Source organism: Simochromis diagramma, unplaced genomic scaffold (genome assembly GCF_900408965.1).
Source record: "Simochromis diagramma unplaced genomic scaffold, fSimDia1.1 OVJJ01000585.1, whole genome shotgun sequence".
Classification (NCBI taxonomy): domain Eukaryota; kingdom Metazoa; phylum Chordata; class Actinopteri; order Cichliformes; family Cichlidae; genus Simochromis; species Simochromis diagramma.
Genome location: NW_024387398.1, coordinates 1,198,226 through 1,217,573, shown reverse-complemented (window position 1 = coordinate 1,217,573; position 19,348 = coordinate 1,198,226). Strand labels below are relative to the sequence as shown.

Below are 19,348 nucleotides of genomic sequence, written 5' to 3'. Positions count from 1 at the left end.
CAAATTCTCAAGTGAATAAGTCAATACATCTCTTGCATGGTAACTTTTCTGAATTACAAATGCTCACCATATTACAAGCCAAAGGTAACATAAAGAAATACATAAGTAACACTCCAAATAATGAAAAATTCCATAACATGCCTTATGACAAAAACTGAGGAGACAGTTACAAGACAAATAAACACTTTATGCTTCATTTTTAAAGACATAATGCAGATAAATCCGACATTTTCGACTGCTTAAGAAGCTGATTAAAGTAAGTGACTCTTGTTGCCACAACCCTGCTCATAAACAACACTTTCTCAGCTATACCGGGAGAGAGACAGCGGTGTCATACTTTACTACCACATCAAATCTCACTGTCCACCTCACTGAGACAATAGACAAGTTTGGAGCGTATGATACAGTCAAGTCATTCTGTATGTGTGCACAAAGTGGTGACAGAAAAACTGGAAAAAGTGGAAGTGAGTATAACTGGGTTTCAGGTTAACTGTTTTACACCTTAACTGGTTAGATTTGCTTACATGTTCCATTCAGGAAAAAAATGCATATATTATCTTTTTATTTTGGATGTTTACATTATTTTATTTTGCCCACAGGAGCAAAATTATTTCACAAAAACTACCTGGGTCAAAATTATTAGCCCCCCTGATACTAACAGTATCAGTCATTTGTAGTAGTGTTCAACAAGTCTCACACACACATCTCCTGAGCAATCCCAGGTCCCTTCTGTTTGGTGAATCTCTTGATCTTCAGTTCAACCAACAGATTTTTGTTGGGTTTCAACTCAGAGCTTTGTGTAGACCAGCAGATAACGTTTACTTTGGTTTTCTGAAGGTAATTCTTCACCATGAGCAAAGTGTGTTTTGGGTCATTGTCATGTCGGAGGTCAAAGTGATATAAAACTTGGGCAGTCTTTTTCTTTCCAGCTCGGGTCCTCTACCAGAGGCCTGAGAGCTCGAGGGTCCGGTATCTTAGCTGTTCCCAGGACTGCGCTCTTCTGGAAAGAGATCTCGGATTTTGTTCTTGGGATCTGCTGGAGGAGCCTCAAGCTCCCAGGTCTCTGGTAGAGGACCTGAGCTTGAAGGATAAGGACCGCTCCACAGGGGCGAGGGGGGATATATCACTGACACATTTACATTTTTAAAAGGTTAACTGATAACAAGTTTGGGGTGGAAAACCTCTTGGAATTGCATTTAGAAAAATGCCAAATATTGCACAGGCAAATCTTTAACACTTGAGATAAAATGACTTATCCTCACCTTTAGAAATCAAAAGAAATATCGGACACTTCAAAAAGTAGTGTGAGTGCTTGGATAGATTAAGAATTAAGAAGGTGATAAGAAAGACAGTTACTTGAACCTGTAACTGTGATTGAGTAGACAAGAGTTTACACACAGTGCTGACTGAGGCTGGTGTTACCTGGAAAACATGTCTGCAGGTGTTCAGTTAAGGCCTCCTGAGTGACAGGCTTATGGGCAGAGTTCATAGCAGAGATAGCCAATAACAAAACCTCTCCCAAAGGGATGAACTGTGATTGGCTGATGGGGGACATACTGATCGGTGACACATCACCTGTGAAAAGACAGAAAACGGTTAAGTGACAAGTTTCCTAAACTGCACAATACAAAACAAAACACATCTCAGAAATATATCAAATAAAAAGTCATGTGTCTGCCAGCTCTTCAGGCTTTCTGAAGTCCTGTGAAAATGTGTCTTTAGGCACTGCATTACCATCCTGTCACCAAAACAGATCATTTATTCCAATGTTTTAGTAGAATCTGTGAAGTATCACCAAAGATAACACAGTTTGAAAAGTATTTTTACACCATCAGGTGAATCCCAAGGAGCTATTAGCCAAAAACTTGAGGTGTCCTTAAAATGTGTGAGGTGTCTCTTTTAAGCACTTGAGGAAGCTGGACAACCGGAGGCCAAAACAAAAAAGATTAAGCATAAAATCTACCTACAGCAGAAGAGTATCTCAAAGTCATGTCATTAAGAAATAAGAAAAATCCAGCAAAAACCTGAAACAGAAACAGAGAGATTTATCTGCCCCTTCAGTTGATCCATTTGCTGTTGACCAAAACTTTGTCAGAAATGGTTTCAGCGGATCAGCAGCTACCAAGAAGCCATTCTTAAAGAAGGGAAACAAGGAGAAAAGGCTGAGGGGTTCCAAAATATCCGATTGTTAAGTGATGACTATGAATCCTGCTTCCAAGTCCAAACTACTCTGTGTTTATTAAGGCTGTTGTGTTTTTAACATGTTTTAACGCTTTGTATCTTCTTCCATTTAATCTAAACAAGCCACTAAAAAAAAGTCAGTGATCACTGTTGGCCTCTTTTTCTTTTATTACCACTGTTCATAGGCGGTATGTTTGTAGGTATGTTTTAAAGCTCAGTTTTTAAAACATTACAATGTAACTATGACATTTGCAGAATACTGAAAGGTAAGTAGGACCAGAGTCTAATCTGATTAATGGTCTTTCCATGGATTTGTCAGATAATTAGGACAACGTTTAACAGAACAGAATACAGAAACTGTACTTAGTAGGGGTGCAACGATACTCGTATCGATGTTGAACCGTTCGATACAGTGCTTTCGGTTCGGTACGCATATGTATCGAACAATACAAAATTTTTAAATTTATTTTATCAACTTTCCTTCTGACGATGCTGTCTGTGTTGAGCGCTCAGTGGATCTGCGCTCGACAGTGCAGCCTAGGCGGAGTAGTCGAACGCAGATTCACTGAGCGCAGGGCAAGCTAGCGAGACAGAAGCTAAGCTCGTTGCAACATGGCAAATTGAACCTCCCCCACCCTCATTCAGATCTGGCGTTTGGAACTATTTTGGTTTCCATGTGACGTATGACCCTGAAGGTAAGCGCGTCATGGACTAAAGTAAAACAGTATGTTGGATGTGCCACGCAATGCTCATGCTTCATGCTCATTACATGGGTGGGAACTAGTGCGTTAGCGCAGTTAGCTCGTTAACGTGTTGGCCGTCCAGCCCCACGCACGGGGCGATCCGCGGTAGCTCGTTAACGGAGATTTGCCGTGTTGTGGCGTTAACGTCATTTCAGATTAAGGCTGACAGCGCTAGTGGGAACACAACGAATATGACTGCACATTTACTCCGACAGCATCCTAGTGCAAAGACAAGTGGAAGCAGACAAAAACAACAAGCACGCATGCTACAAACTTTACCCGAGTCATTTAGACAGCCGTTAGCACATGATTCTCCTTATGGGGACCTGATATGTTTAATATGCTGCTGAGAATATGGCCCAGAAGAAGCGGATAGTATAGCTTTTATTTTGAAAGAGCCATTTCTCTGTAATAAACTCTCTTTTCCAAAGATGAGGGATTTCTCCATCAGATAGATTTATTTTTTTTTATTACTTTGTTGTTTCAGCAACATTAAATTTAAAGACTGTACTTTTGAGTTAAAATATATATGGTAAATGGAAGGTTGCCGGTTCGAGCCCCGGCTTGGACAGTCTCGGTCGTTGTGTCCTTGGGCAAGACACTTCACCCGTTGCCTACTGGTGGTGGTCAGAGGGCCCGGTGGCGCCAGTGTCCGGCAGCCTCGCCTCTGTCAGTGCGCCCCAGGGTGGCTGTGGCTACAATGTAGCTGCCATCACCAGTGTGTGAATGGGTGGATGACTGGTTGTGTAAAGCGCTTTGGGGTCCTTAGGGACTAGTAAAGCGCTATACAAATACAGGCCATTTACCAAAATATATATTTATAATTTTAATAAATGACAAATTAATTTTTTAATACATTTTTTTTGTATTGAAAAAATATCGAACCATGACACCAAAGTATCGAACCGAACCGAACCGTGAATTTTGTGTATCGTTGCACCCCTAGTACTTAGATCTAACTACTCAAGCAACGTCTGGATGTGTGTTCCTGCTGAGAGTTTGAGCACTAGTAGTCTTTGTCCACAGCAGAATTCTCACAAAAAATTAAAAGGGATTTTTTTTTTTAAAAAAGATACCATAATCAACATTAGAATAACATACAGGGTATCCTTGTCCAAGGATATTTTGACATGTAGACTGGAGCAGCTAGGAATCGATTACCTGGCTCTGCCTCCTGAGCAGTTAGCATTTAGCAGTTAGCTATTCAAGTTGTCTTACATAGTTCAAAAAATAATACACTAGGATAATTATTCACTCAGGTAGTGCAAATAAACAAATGAAAATAACTTTTAGGTTATTAAATCACTACAGAGGTACTGTAGTGATCTTCAAATCTACAATTTGAGTGACAACAAAATGCTTAATTCACAGGGTTTATCGATCAGGTCCAGGTCAGAAGTCCATTTTTTTCCACACCAAACTCATATCCATGTCTATATGGCCCTTGCCATATAGACATTTCATGTTGGAACAGGAAAGGGATTTCCCCAAACTGTTTCCACAAAGTTGGGAGCATGAAATTATCCAAAATGTCTTGGTATGCCAAAGCATTAAGAGTTCTTTCACTAACTAAGAACTAAAGAGACTGAGCTCAACCTTTAAAAACAACACCACATCATAACTGCCCTCCACCAAACGTAACATTTGACACAATGCAGTCAGACAAGTACTGGTAACTCCACACTTGTCCAGTAGTGACATGCTTTACACCACTGTATCCAATGCTTTGCACTGTGCATGGCGATGGAGCTGCTTGGCCATAGAAACCTATTCCATGGAGTCCTACGCACTGTTTGAAGGTGTGTAGCAATTTGACTCTGCAGAAAGTTGGCGACCTCTGCACACTATGCCCCACAACATCCACCGACTCCTCTCTGGGATTTTACGTGGCATACCACTTGGTGACCTGAGTTGCTGTCAGTTCCAACTGCTTTCACTTTGTTATAATACTACTAACTCTTGACTCTGGAATATTCAGTAATGAGGAAATGTCAAGATTGGAGATGTTTTTAATAATTAAATCTTGTTGAAACAGGAACTTTACTGACCTGACGCAAGTCCTCAGAAAAACCTGGGTGTTGCTCTTCAAGATGCTTTGCCAAGTTTGTTGTGCTACTGTTCATGGGTTCACAAACACGTCAGCGGGAAGAATTCTGCCCACTATGACATTCCAATCTCCAGTAGAGATAGGAATTGATAAGAATTTAGCTATTCTGATTCCATTATTGATATCACGTATTGATTCAATTCTCTTATCGATTCTCATTGGCTCCACTTTACAAGTCCACACCATCTCCAAGTGTATCAAGGACATTAAATTTGTGCAAATTAATTGCATGCTGTGTGGACAAATGTTTGTCCATGTTGGCAGTATTTACCCCTTTTGTTGAGAACAGTGTTGGGGTCATTACCCTAAGAAAAGTAATGTATTACACATATTACACAGAACACTTTTCTTAGTAAATACTTGGCAGGATTTTTCTCCTCACAGGAGAAAGTAATTTCTACATTACTCATTACATTACCTTAGTGTTTCTCCATAAAATGACCTGACAAACATAATCTCATAATTACCATTTAACAAAATAAACCTGAGACAGTCCCACACACCAACACAAATGCCTATCCTAATGAGGATACACATACACTCTTTCTCGTAGATATGAACACAAAGCAAAGAGAAAAAACAGCACAAAGAGACTTAACTGCCACATTGGTCTGCTTTAGAAACAGTCTCCCTTTAGAAAGGGAGACTGCATCCATTTGTTACCTGTTTAGGGTCTAGCTGCTGGGCTGGGGTCAGTGCTCACCCTGCTTTAACATCACTCTGGTTTCTTGGCTAGCTTTGTGTCAGCATGCTGTGTGCACAGACGCTTGCAAACAGCTGAAGTTGTCTGTTTCTGTCCTGGATACCGTTCCCACTTTTCCTTTACACTGTTGTCCTTATGTGCAAAAAAATTAAAGTACTGTCCATATCTCTACAAGAACCACTTCTTCCCAGCCCTAACCACCAACCTTTCAATTAGAAGAAGCCTTGATCTACCTCCTGAACAGAGTCCACATGTTTTAAGAAGGTGCACCTCAATCATTTATTTTCAATCTTCTGCTTTTGGCAAATATTCTACCTTAAAAATGTGTCTTTTGTCTCTGGAGCAGCTAACATGATGGTAAATGTGTTTCTCTACTGCTTTCATAGGCTGGTTAAAACACAAGATAGCACTGTGGAGTGTCGCTTTAACAAATAAAATAAAAATAACAATCCAATTAAATCACTACTATGCAGTTCTAGTAATTCTACTAGTTCTTTTTATGAATACTTCTTCAGGTAGTAGTGTTTATGTGCTTGTGGTAGTTTAACAATTTACACAACTCCTATCAGCTCTCCTATCACTAATACTGTTTTCTCCCACGACTACTATTGTATTATACAGAAGAATGAAAATGACTAGCATAGCCGATAACTAGTTTTAGCCAGATCACAATCTATTAAAAGAAATACATCATTAATTTTGAGTAAAAGCATCAGCCTTCCCTAATTGTGCATCTGCTGTAGTTTTTGGTCCAGTCTGGGCAATAAAAATCACTGGTAAAGATTAGCCATTTTGAAGTAGCTGCTGTTAGCTTACAGCGCTTCTCTCTTCTTGCTACTACAACTTTCTAATAGCAGACAGGTAGGGAGACAGAGCTAATCAGTAAAATCAGAGGACAAATCATATACAGGAGACATCTTCAGAGAAAAACCAGGATGCTAAAAAAGAGATCAACGAGCAGCTGCATGAAGCAGTGTAGCTGGTAAGAAAAGAGACAGTAGTACAGAGCAAATTACTGAACACTGATTGTTTACTGCCACCACAGTCAGAGACACGTACAATCAGCCAGCCTCCTTTGTCCACAGCACTAAACCACACCCCCTCCACTTCTAATGCTCTTTATAAACCTCCATTATCCTTCTTGCAGCATGTATGCCTTATTCCTTATCCGTGTAATCTTGTCCCATCTAATTATTCTATAACATTAAACCATGCTATAATGCTATCTTTCATAAGGTAGCAAGTTGTGAAGAGGCCAGTGATAAAAATAGGGGGAGAAAAAACCAAACAGATAAAGTAAAGGGAGATTCATACCTTAGCTGATATTATCCACTTCCTTCTGAAAATTTAAATCCAGTTGGAAAGCTGCGGCCTATGGCTTCTAACGTTAATGCAAATCTCTCCCCTTGCTGCCTCACACAGCAGTTCATCCTCCTTTTACCTCCAAACACACACACACTGCTCCTCCCCCTCTCCTCTCTTATTACACAGGCATCATGCTCCTCTATTCTACTCACACAGGCACAGCCCCGCCCCCACTCTTCACACACAGTGTTCAGTCAAAGGCTACCCACAATCCTCTGCACCACACAAAGACAAGGGGGTGTGACCAATCACACACTGCCTCACTCTGCACCAGTGTTTTTTAGCCCTTCCGTCACTGCATGCATGCTGACATTCCAGTTGTGGGCGGGCTACTGAGAAGGTTGCCATGACAACGTATCCCAAGTTGCTCTTTGTTGCTAATACTTTGCAGTAGACATTTGTTGCTATAGAAGTGCAGACATAGAAGTCTGCTCTGCTCTATGTGTGTGTGTGTGTGTGTGTGTGTGTCCTACATCAATCCTTAGTGTCCTAACTGGGTCACACCAGAACCCAGCTGCAGTGCTGCAGCACTGACACACACGCACACATACAATTACAATTATTCACTCAGAGTCAACTCTGAATAAACTACAGAATAACTGCTTGCACATACACCGAAGATTTCAAAGTAAATATGTTAAACATTTTCTAAGAATGATCGTCACATCTGGTAAATTCAAAGTAGCCTACACTACAAGTATGAGACTAATATGATGATACCAATTCTCTACCATGATTTTGGCTTCTCACAATTAAATGAACATATTAAGAAACACTGAAAATGCATGCTCCCCAACAGAATACAACGCAGATGAATATTAGGTGCTCCATCACTGCCTGCACGGGGGATGCATGTCAATCCCAGTTCCTGCATGTTGCAATGTGAAGTTTGCTGGACTTGTCTGGACCAGTAACACCGCATTAAGACATACGAGAAAACTGAAATATCTAGCACAGCAGAAAAGCTTGGAAAATCAGCCATTGTTTGGAAATACTTTGGATTCAGCAGAAGTGATGCGAGTAGAAATGATATGCAGAGTGTTGTGGAGCCATGTGTGCACCGCCTGAAACTTACTCCACCACCAACATATTCTGCAGTATAAAATAATGCCAAGAAAATCAATGCAGTTGCTAACATAAAAGCAAGCATACAACACTTCTGTGCATCCACCCAGCTGACGCAATGAAATCACCAACCAATCGCATTCCATTGACCATTCCGATGTGTGTAAATGTTGATTACATATTTTGTGGGTGGAGCCTAATTGGTGACAGAAAGTTACAGCTGTTGCTACCAGTGTCATCACGTAACGCTGATGACACCGGCTAGGTTTAAAACTAGGTTTGTTTCGTCCAGATACTTACCAGTGCCCACTGATAAACTAAGTTTTAGTAATGGAAGATGTTTCCTGACCTGTACTCACTGTCAGTTCAGTGGGTCAAAGGTCCAACTGGCCTAGGTTACAGGGGCCCGACATATTTGTGTGCCTTGTTAAAAAGAAACGGAAAGGAAAAATTTGCGGCTTGCAAATCTTTAGATGCCTACAAACGTTGTCCTATGCAGTCATTGTCCTCGGGATTCCCATAAACTTGTTCCGCATTCACCTAGGGACCATTTTTGGCCCGAGGACAACACAAGGGACATCGAATACTGACATTTGTCAGCTGAGTTTTGTGTGCTGCAGCTGCTGAGCCAGAGGCATGGACATAAAACAGAGCTGTAAAAGACGTAGGCCTAACCAAGTTTAGGTGGAGTTTATTTTCGTTATGCTGGGTACTAGCTAGCATGACAGAGTTTCTAAACAGCTGGGTGGGTGCTATGATGTTACTGATATTGAACTTTATTTTATTCATAAGGTTAGTTAGTAGAGTTGCCAACCGTCCTGTAAAAACAGAATCGTCTCGTATTCAGAGAAAATATTACGTGTTTTGTATTGAGGTGTGAAGGAACACAGTTTGAAACTGATCAATGATCAGCTGATCGGCTTTTCTCTCTTGTTTATTTATCGCCCACTTTGCGCCAGAAAGAAAAAAACCCAGTGGATGTCGCGTTAAACAACAGCAGCACGTTTAAGCTTGATCAGCTGTTGTTATAATTTATTTAATATTACTTTCTAGGATCAGCTGATGTTTGCTGGAGCCACAGCTGTAAAGCTGCTGGTCATGATGTCAGTTTGGATATGTGGTGAGAGGGAAACATGAAGATGAAACCAGGAGATGTCCTTACTGAATCATCAGAGCTGAACAGGTGATGGAGAAACAGGTTTACCTTTTAGGTGACATGAATGAGTTGAAGTTATGAACTGTTTCTGAGAGACAAATAACACCAGGATCCTTTTTTAGGTAGCTGACAGCTGGTAACTGTGCAGGGGCGGGTCTAGCAAAGTGTTGCCGGGGGGGGGGGCACAAAGAAATACTTTTCTTTCTTATTCTCATTTAAAATCTCTCGCTTTTAAAAAATAATTATCTGAATCTTACAACAAACGATTGATAGATTGATGCATATATACCATCAGAACAGTGAACATCACTGTCACAACAGTGTTTATTTTCATTCAAAGGCTTTATGATTTTTGCTATAATGGCGGACGGTCTCTAGTCAAAACACCCGGGCCGATTTTTTTGTCCCAGTCCAGCCCTGCATGCAGCTCATCTGCAGTCTGGTGTTACCTACATCTTCCTATTCAGAAGGCAGAATTTCCGAGTTCTGAGTACAATCAAAGCACCACGACTGCAGTTTTTGTGTTGGATGTAAAAAGCGCACGTGACGCTGTGATGTAGCCTAGAATCATGGCGGCGGTCAACGGCGGTCCAGGCGTGGGATTCCTCTCGTGGAAATATGCACATTATTTTTCCCTTCTATTGGTAGGTGGCACAGTGCACATGTGGCAAGTAAGCAAGCTAGAAGACTGGCAGTCTGGCTGGGTATCCAGTTACAGAAGCAACACATTAACAAGAGAAGTCTGAGTAAAACCAAAGTTACTTTCCCTAGTAACTAGTTACTTTGAAAGTAACGAGTAACTTGAAGTAACTGAGTTACTTTTAATAGAAGTATAAAGCACCCCTCCAATAGCCAAACCCATCTGTTCTCCGATTGGATTGTTAAATTTGTGATTGACATGACATTGGCCAATCAGATGAAAGGAAGAAAAACACGGTCAAAATTCGTACTTGAAACTTGAGTGCAGAGTTTCACACGTATTTTTTGGCTAAGTACACACACAAATTCTTTTTACACATACAAAACTGATTTACAAGTACAAAATATTTATGACCACAATTTGAGCCCATAAACATACCGTTTGACTTATGAATTTGACAAACGAATAAATAATATACACTGTGTGTGTGTTTCTGTGCAAGTATACCATCAACACTGACACATATACAAGAAAACAGCCTTTGAATAGCCACTGTAGTGACCACTACGCGTGAAAGGGTTAGACAAGAATGTTGCTTTTTCTGTCAAAATGTTGTCATTTGACAAAATGGTTATCAAATGCAAACACTGATTTGTGAATGTTTGACATTTTTATTGTGTATCCTAGCAAACATAGTATTAAAGTTAGTCAAAGAAAAAAATCAACCTCATTAACTTTTATCCAAAAAAATCTGTGGAATCAATTATACAGCAGCACTGGTTATATTTTCTTTGAACACATTTTGGCATTTTTCAAGCCAGTTTCTTTAAATGCTGGCGATGACAGTGTCTGCTTCATTAAACCTAAAGACAATGCTCTTACTACTGATCCCCAAAGCGTAGTTTTAGGAGCTTTGTGGACTTTATGAACCATCTTTATCTGAAATAAAGAGATGACAACCTGTATGAGAGGAAACTTCTGCTGAAAAACACCAAATCAAAATCGTAAAGTGATCATGAATGTTTTATTTCATAATACAAGATGTTTGCAACAGTTTACTAATCAAATAATCAAGATTACTGGACCCTAATTAACCCCTAAAAAAAACTCTGGTAACAGTGTGCAGGTTGTTATGTCTCATAATCACAAAAGGAGGGATTTCAGAGCTCAGACGTGTAAAACTTACTGCTGTACTAGTAAGTTTTACACTGTCTGAAGAGTTAGGGTGTTGTTGACAGGATGGTGCAGGATCCCAGGACAGCAGCAAGCGAGGACTTCAGCTTGCTTTCTTATTCTGTTCAACCTATAATCAAAATAAGTAGGGACAAGGACATATTATTAGGGATTAACTTTCTATTTCCACACTGGCTCTGTGTTGTATACATGAACAATGATGGAACAAAGACTGGATTTTCTGCAGCCTCCCCTGCTGCAGATACTCAGTCATCACATTGCAGCTCCAGGATCTGTTAGGCTTAGCTAAGTTCGTATTCAGTGCCATTACTTTGTGCCATCATTAAATGCTTGCGTTAAAACCGACTCATAGCATCTAAACATTTACATGCTATGTCTGCTAACATGTGGCTGTTGCTAAATTTATTTTATAGTGTTTACCGTGATAAAACAGCCACTGACAACACTATCTAGGCATTTGCTGTCAGTACAGGTTCAGAACTACATGACTGAGTTTGCTTTTCCCTATAATAAACCGCCGAAACCTGAAAACTTACCTTATATAAAGTAAGCACTGCAAAGACAAGAATTTCTCTGTCCAGTCAGTCCGTTTGATGGATTGCAACCATAAAAGCCTGCGGATGGCTCCAAAAGCCATCTCTGAAAATGGTCAACGCCACTTTTCCTCTGATTTCTGTTCTAACAGCCGTCTGTACAACAGGACAGTTCTTCCTTATTCTGACTATCGCTCCAGTTATACCTATTATGCCCATTTCCAGTGTCTCTCTGCACACATGTACAGAATGACGTAACCAAGAAAGCAGTCTGTCATATTATCACTCGTGTTTTAAGGCACTCAGTTTATAGGTTATCACCTTTTTAATACATAAAAGTTTAAATACCTGTATTTGTTCCAGAATAATTATATTAATACAAACACACACACATCATAATCATAATCATGCAGCCCTGGTATAGAATACGCAGGACAATTTAATAGTCTTGTCCTGTCTTCCTTCTCTCACAGACGCAGCAGATGGCCCCGCCCCTCCCTGAGCCTGGTTCTGCTGGAGGTTTCTTCCTGTTAAAAGGGAGTTTTTCCTTCCCACTGTTGCCAAAGTGCTGCTCATAGGGGGTCATATGACTGCTGGAATTGTTTCTATTATTGTAGGGTCTGCCTTACCACTATATATCACACAGTGTTTTTAGTTCAAATCATGCTGTGATAATTTGGGTTATTAAGTTGTGACCTTGAATCCTCCCTTAGTTATGCTGCAATAGACGTAGGCTGCCGGGGATTCCCATGATGCACTGGGTTTTTCCTTTCCAGTCACCTTTCTCACTCACTATGTGTTAACAGACCTCTCTGCATTGAATCATATCTGTTATTAACCTCTGTCTCTCTTCCACAGCATGTCTTTATCCTGTCTTCCTTCTCTCACAGACGCAGCAGATGGCCCCGCCCCTCCCTGAGCCTGGTTCTGCTGGAGGTTTCTTCCTGTTAAAAGGGAGTTTTTCTTTGTTGATCTCTGTCGCCAAAGTGCTGCTCATAGGGGCTCATCTGATTGTTGGGTTTTTCTCTGTATCTATGAAGCGCCTTGAGGCGACTTTTGTTGTGATTTGGCGCTATATAAATAAAATTGAATTGAATTTAATTGAATTACATTTTTCACACATTTGTGGAACTCATACCACATTTAATTTAAATATGTATCATTGTTATTGTATTTAAAACAGTTTTAATTTAAAATTTAGTTGTAATTTTAAATCAGTATTTAAATACAACTACTACTCAGTTTGAAATAAATGCAAACTATTATCTAGTAATCTCAGACATATAACAACTCTACATACAGTGACATGAAAACTATTGGACCCCCTCCACAACACAAGTATTAAAAGATAACTGTATTTCATGAGCCAAAATGCTAAAACTTACATCTCTAGTGTATAAAAGTTCTCTTGTCCCTGAACAAAACAGCTGGTTATTTTTGTAGAGCTGTTTTGTAGAAGGTGTTTCAACTGCTCTTTTGGAGTCATGACATACACTATATTGCCAAGTATTCACTTATCTGCCTTTATGCCCATGTTGGCTCACCCTCTGCAGCTATGACAGCTTCAACTCTTCTGATAAGGTTTTGACCAAGTTTAGGACTGTGTTTGAGTTTTTGACCATTCTTCCAGAAGTGCATTTGTGTCAGTCACTGACGTGGGATCAGAAGGCCTTGCTCACAGTCTCCACTCTAATTCATCCCAAAGCTGTTCTATCGAGTTAACGTCAATCCAGGACTCTGGTATGGAAGAACTTGATTGGTTTGGACAGTCCTGACCTGCACAAACTCAATCATCGTGTCTTTATGGACCTCGCTTTATGCACTGGTGCGCAGTCATGCCGGAAAAGGAAGCAGAGAACACATCTCCACGGCTCTAGAGTCCACTGGCAAGTAGGCAGAGGTTGACTGGTAGTTTGAGACCGAGCTGGCTTTGTCCAGCTGTTTTGGGGGGCATTCATCTCTTCCAGGTGCCAGTCAGTTCTTGGGCACCTGAGGCCCTGTCCTCAATGTGTACTGGGATTGCCAGCCTCTGGTGGAGTCACCTTACGCTTTGGGGCTCTTGCCCATTGGCCGCGGGGGCTCTTCCCGGGGCCTCCTTGGTTATTTGTGTTGCCTTGGGTCTTAAGTGCTTTTGTGAGGCTCCGCTTAAACTATGCATATATAAAAATAAAAAAATGTAAATAAAATTGACTAACAAGAGGAGCCTATAGAGAGTTTATGGAGTTCCTCTTGGCAAAGGAAAACAAAGTGCTCTTCCTAGATGAGAAGCAAGTTCTAAAGATGCCAGTGGCAGATGCAATGATCCCATTATGTAACGTCTGAAACATCACACAAGCCAGTCTGAGTGCTCAGAGTAGAAATCTGCTATATGAATACCTGCCTATTAACCAGCTGCCAACATTTTAACTTTTACCATGTGACTGTTCTAAAGAGCTTGAAGTAGGTATGTTGCAAACCAAAAGAGAAGGATAAAATACAGTAAGGTTTTGTGTATGTGTGTATAGAGTGTGTCTATAGAAGAGAAAGAACCAAAAATAGCCCTTGCCAGTGAAGGCTTAGGACTGCAGGGGCTGGCTCCCTAAACTAGGCCAGGGCCTTGGGTAACCTGATGGTTCCAAATTTAAGTTTGTAAAGAGAGGTTGCCAGATGTGAGAATTAAAATATGTGTCACAGATGAGATAGTAAGGAAAAATACCTTTTATATGCACAGAAACACAGGTGTGTGTGTCTGTTGTGAGCATAGCTAAGCAAAGACGAGATGGATCTAAAGTTGCATGGAAGCTGCACGAGAGGAGCTCCCATTACATCCGATTGTGTGTGTCTATATCTCTGTGTTCTGTGTATCTGTCAGGCTTCCAACAGAATGACAAAGCAAGTGTTCAAGTGTTAAACAGGCACAACTCTAGCATGTATAACAGCAGCCTTTACATAAATTGTGAGGCTGAAACGAGGGAAGGAAGCAGAGAAAAACATCAGAGGCAAACATAAGTCCAAAAGTCCTGAATTACTCTTAATTTCTTTATACTTTGCAAGGGGAATGGGGAATAGATTCACTTTACTGAAACATCTGTAAATATATAGAAATAAAGTATATAGGGCAAAAATCTATTCTGTTTTATTTATACAGCTCTAATTCACAGCAATATCGCCGTCTGTTCCATTCTCTGCCAGGATTATCCCACACTGCTTCAGTAATGTTGAGGTCCAGGTTGTGTCTGACAGGGTTTGTTTTTTTAGTCCACTCTACATGGTGATGATGGACCAAAATCTCATGGCACTTTTCTGCAATCACTATTCTATTAATTTTGACATGATCCCTAACACCACTGACTGAAATGCCTCCACTGATTTTTATAGAGGTCTGTAGTCGCTCACTGCTGTACCCTCCTCATCATTTCTGTACATATTAACGATAATTTGAACCAAAATTTTCAAATTTGGATTCATCGCTCCATTAAGATTGCCACTGATTTTCAGTCCAGTTCTTATACATTTTGCTATACCCCTCTAATTCCCTTCCTTAACAATGACTTCTTGACTGAGATCACTCCTGATGACTCTTCAACAAACTGTAGATGGAACAGCTGAAGGTCTCATACTGTCAGATCTGTGCTGGATTTCTCTTATTTGCTAAGGACATTGATACAGTGAGTAGCATTGTTCTCCTCCACCAGTTTCTTTCAGATAAAGACTGCAATGACTTTTTAAAAATTATTTCTAAATAAGGTCTAAGAGAAAATACAACTCCCTTGTTGTCCAAATTAACTGAAATGAAACCCGCAAATCCAGCGCCGAACTCAACCACGCTCCAATATGTTACCCACATCCTGTTTCTTAAACTTGTTGACTCCACTGGGCCCTCTTTGGTCACTCCCACACCCATCCTCTTCCACTTATACAGCGTCGCTGAAACCTATACAAAATACCATAGGGCGAGGGGCAGGGTACATCCAGGGATCTTGTCCAGATCACCAGTCCGGCACAGTCCAGGTTGTTAGTTTGTCACAGGGCTAACACAGAGATGGAGACAACCATTCAAACTCACATTAACACCTAAGATCAATTTAGAATCAATAATCAACCTAACCCCACTACCTGGACATCCTTGGATTTGGGAGGAAGTGGGAGTGCCTGGAAAGAAGCTAAGCAGACACTGGCAGGACAGGCAAACCCCACAAAGAAAGGCCCAGGCTAGCCTTACTAAACATAACATCTTAGTTTAAATCAGTGTTTCTCAAGTGTTTTCTGTTACGGCCCCTTAGGAAGAAGAAAACATTTCACGACCCCCACTCTCCCCTGCAACTATAAATAGTATCATTTGTCTATAAAGTTGTTAGTATAAGTACATCTCTGCATAACATTGTATCCTTATTAACATTAAAGAACATTTAAAAAGAAATGAATAAAGCTCAACTTAAAATAAAGAATAACTTTATTAACACTATTTTTAGTCTGAACAGAAAAGATTCAAAATGCATGTAGTAGTACTGCAACTGTCTAAACTACTGCTACTACATTTGAAGTGCATCAAAATGCCAGTGAAGCCAAGCGCTGCACACGCGTCGTCAGCTTTCCTCATCTTAGCTTTCAGGAGACTTTCGCCCCCCCTCCACCTCGAACCTTCTGTAAACAATTAAACAAATAAAAGTAAACTGCAATAAATTACAGGTAGCAATAAAATAAACTACTACCTCTTTTAAATAACAGAAAAACAAACCGTCTTTATAGTGTAATTATTTTACGTGTAGTTGTTTTTTTTAATGTGTAAGAATATTCAACATTGCTATCAATACATTTTGCAAAAAATGCCTCTCTGTGCAAAATGGGTTTACAACATAAACAACTGTGGGATCCTGTTTGGACAGCCCAGCGTCTGCTCCCGACGATGCAGGGGAAACCAATTCTGTCGGGGAGGCCTACCCTGGCACTAGAGCTGGGTATCGTCACCGATTTCTATAATCGAGCGGATTCCGATTCGATTCGATTCAACTTTGACTCAGTCAGAAATTTTATAATTCTGATCCTTTTTCAGTACTGACACTTGTGAGACTTCATCAGAGGTGTGAGCATCACAGCAGCGGCCTTTGTGTCAAAGTAACTGAGGATAAAACAGAAAAACATGAAGGAGATTTTCCTGTTCTGGCTTTTTATAGCAGATAACCTTAAATATATTCTGCAGTGGATCAAAAACTAAAGAAAACCATGAATCAACATATAAACATTACCTGATGAATTAGTATTATTATTATTAGTACTGCATACTTGCAATGAATAAGTTGTTCTAACATACTCATCTTAAGTAATCTTTACTTAGTTTTTTGAGGCAACTAGTTTGAATAGTTTTATAGCAAGTTCATCAGATGATCTCATCATCCTGTTATGTGACAGGTCACATGAGGCAAGGTCTCTGACCCAAAGCCTCTGCTGGTCATGACCCAAGCCATTTTTGACACCTTGGCTCGTGTGAGGCACATAATCAATAGTGGGTCAACGACCCTCTTAAGAGACCACTCCTACTCGAGTTTAAATACCTGGGACCCGCCACCATTTGGTTTTCAAACTGAAGAACTGACAGACCAGAGAACTGTTCCAGGAATATGAAGATATGATCAGGTCTTTTGCTCTCTCAGCTGATTAAACTTGGAGGCATATTTCAAATTCTAAGTGAAAGATTCAGTCAAGCACCATCTCCTTCTTTCAGTTTCATCTACATCAGCTCCTCCTCAGGCTACAGTGCAAACTCAGGAATCAATTCAACTCAGTCCTTTTACTAATCCATATTTTATTCAACAGTTTAAAAAAGTGTTTCACAATATCTGTTAGCCAGAAGATGCCTCCAAACACCTAAATCTCTTAGAGAGATTGGTGGTAGACCACTCAGTCGATTTCAAAAATCGAGTTCAAAATTAGTTCAAGAAATTAAAGCAAAGCTTTGTACTGAAGATCTCGTGTTTAAAATGTATTGGATACAATTCATGTCCCTCCTTGATCAGCATAATCAAGTTCAGGTTGAGATACTGGAGGAAAGTCAGCTTCACACATTTTCTCCACACATCACACATCATCTGTTCACAAACTGAATGTAAACCAACTGTATCTAGTTTTTGTGTTACACTTACTCACAATTAAAAAGAACAGCAGCTCACACTGCCTAGGAAAGCCACAGCCAACGGTTCGACTGTTCCAGTTTGGATTCAGGAGACAGACACCCTCTCTACTTTTAAAGTAATCTTAAAATTTTCCTTTGACCTGTGACCCTGAATCCTCAGTTATGATTTACAGAGTGTTTCTTTTTCACTCGCTGTGTGTTTACGCACCACTCTGCATTTAAGTATTACTTATAATTTATCTCTCTTAGCTCTCTTCCACAACATGTCCTCGTCATGTCTTCCTCCCATCACCACCAAGCTGTTCCTGTGGATGGCTACCCCACTCTCACAAGGTTTTTCCTGTTCAAAGGGAATTTTACTTTTACCCACTGTTGCCAAAGCACTTGCTTATAGGGTGTCATATGATTGTTGGGCTTTTCTCTGTTTTTGTTCAGTATTATTGTAGTGTCTTTACTATACAACATAAAGCAGCTTGAAGCAATTGTTGTGATTTAGTGCTATATAAATAATACTGAGTTGAATTAAACTGAATTATCACGGGGACCACTGTTGCCTTCACCCTCCACATGTTCAGGCCTTGTTGCCTTTGGCATTCTTCAAGCTTTTCATGTTCTTTCTTGCTGATGTTGCTGTCTCTTGGTATAGGTACATCTACCACTATGGCCTTATTTCCCTGTTTTCCCACCACTACTATGTCCACTTGGACAGCCATTGCCAGTTTGTCCGTCTGTATCTGGACGTCCCACAGGATCTTAATTTGGTCATTCCCAACCACCCTATGGAGCATTTTGAATTTTAACTGTGGGACTTCCAGGCCATACCTGTATATTATGCCAGCTACTTCGTTAGGGCGTTCCATGTACACCCTGCCTGCTAGCATCTTGCACCCTGCTGTTATGTGCTGGAGGGGCTAAAGGGCATCTTTGCAGAACCGTCACCTTGGGGCTTGTCTAATGTGGTAGACCCCAGCCTCTATCAATCTTGTGCTTATAGCTTGTTCCTGTGCTGCCATGCCATGTACTCTCTTTCAGTCCAGCCATTGGTAGGATTTCTTGATATCAGCCACTTCTTCTGCCACTCGATGTTACAGGCTCTTGGGATCCTGTTGATCTTGTACAGGTCTAGGCATTCCAGGATCCATGTGTGAAGCAGTTCGTGTAGTCAATCCTATTGGTGCACAGGTTGGTCAGTTTGGTCTTACAGCCCTGAGTGAACACTCCATCTACCAGGGGTTGGTGTTTTGCTCCTCTGGCATTTTTACCCATTTCTTTTTGTGGCCCTACTCATATATATCAAGCTATGCACCTTTTCATCTTAGTTGCTATAATACCTGACAAGAGCTTCTATGTAGTGCTAAGCAACAGTAGTTGAATGGGACAGAGATGGAATTCTGGGTTAGCAGCTGGTTGATTTCTGCTACCGGGCACTCGTGGTGTGCCATTAGCTTCTTTAGCCCCAGGGTGTGAATCAACTTTTCATAATTAAGACTCTTTTTGAACGTCTGCCACCATGATGGTTACTGGACCCTGTTCAGTTCAATTCAATGTTATT

General features: G+C 40.5%; 1 protein-coding gene across 1 annotated transcript in view; it reads right to left on the bottom strand.

Annotated features, from left to right (window-relative positions):
- The window catches only part of LOC120720592 (storkhead-box protein 2-like), a 50,359-nt gene that overhangs the window by 24,377 nt on the left and 6,634 nt on the right, over positions 1 to 19,348 (bottom strand). Inside the window, exon 2 of the mRNA XM_040010324.1 lies at positions 1,423 to 1,575. Coding sequence (XP_039866258.1) covers positions 1,423 to 1,575 — 153 coding nt within the window. The remainder of the gene's footprint in view (positions 1 to 1,422; positions 1,576 to 19,348) is intronic.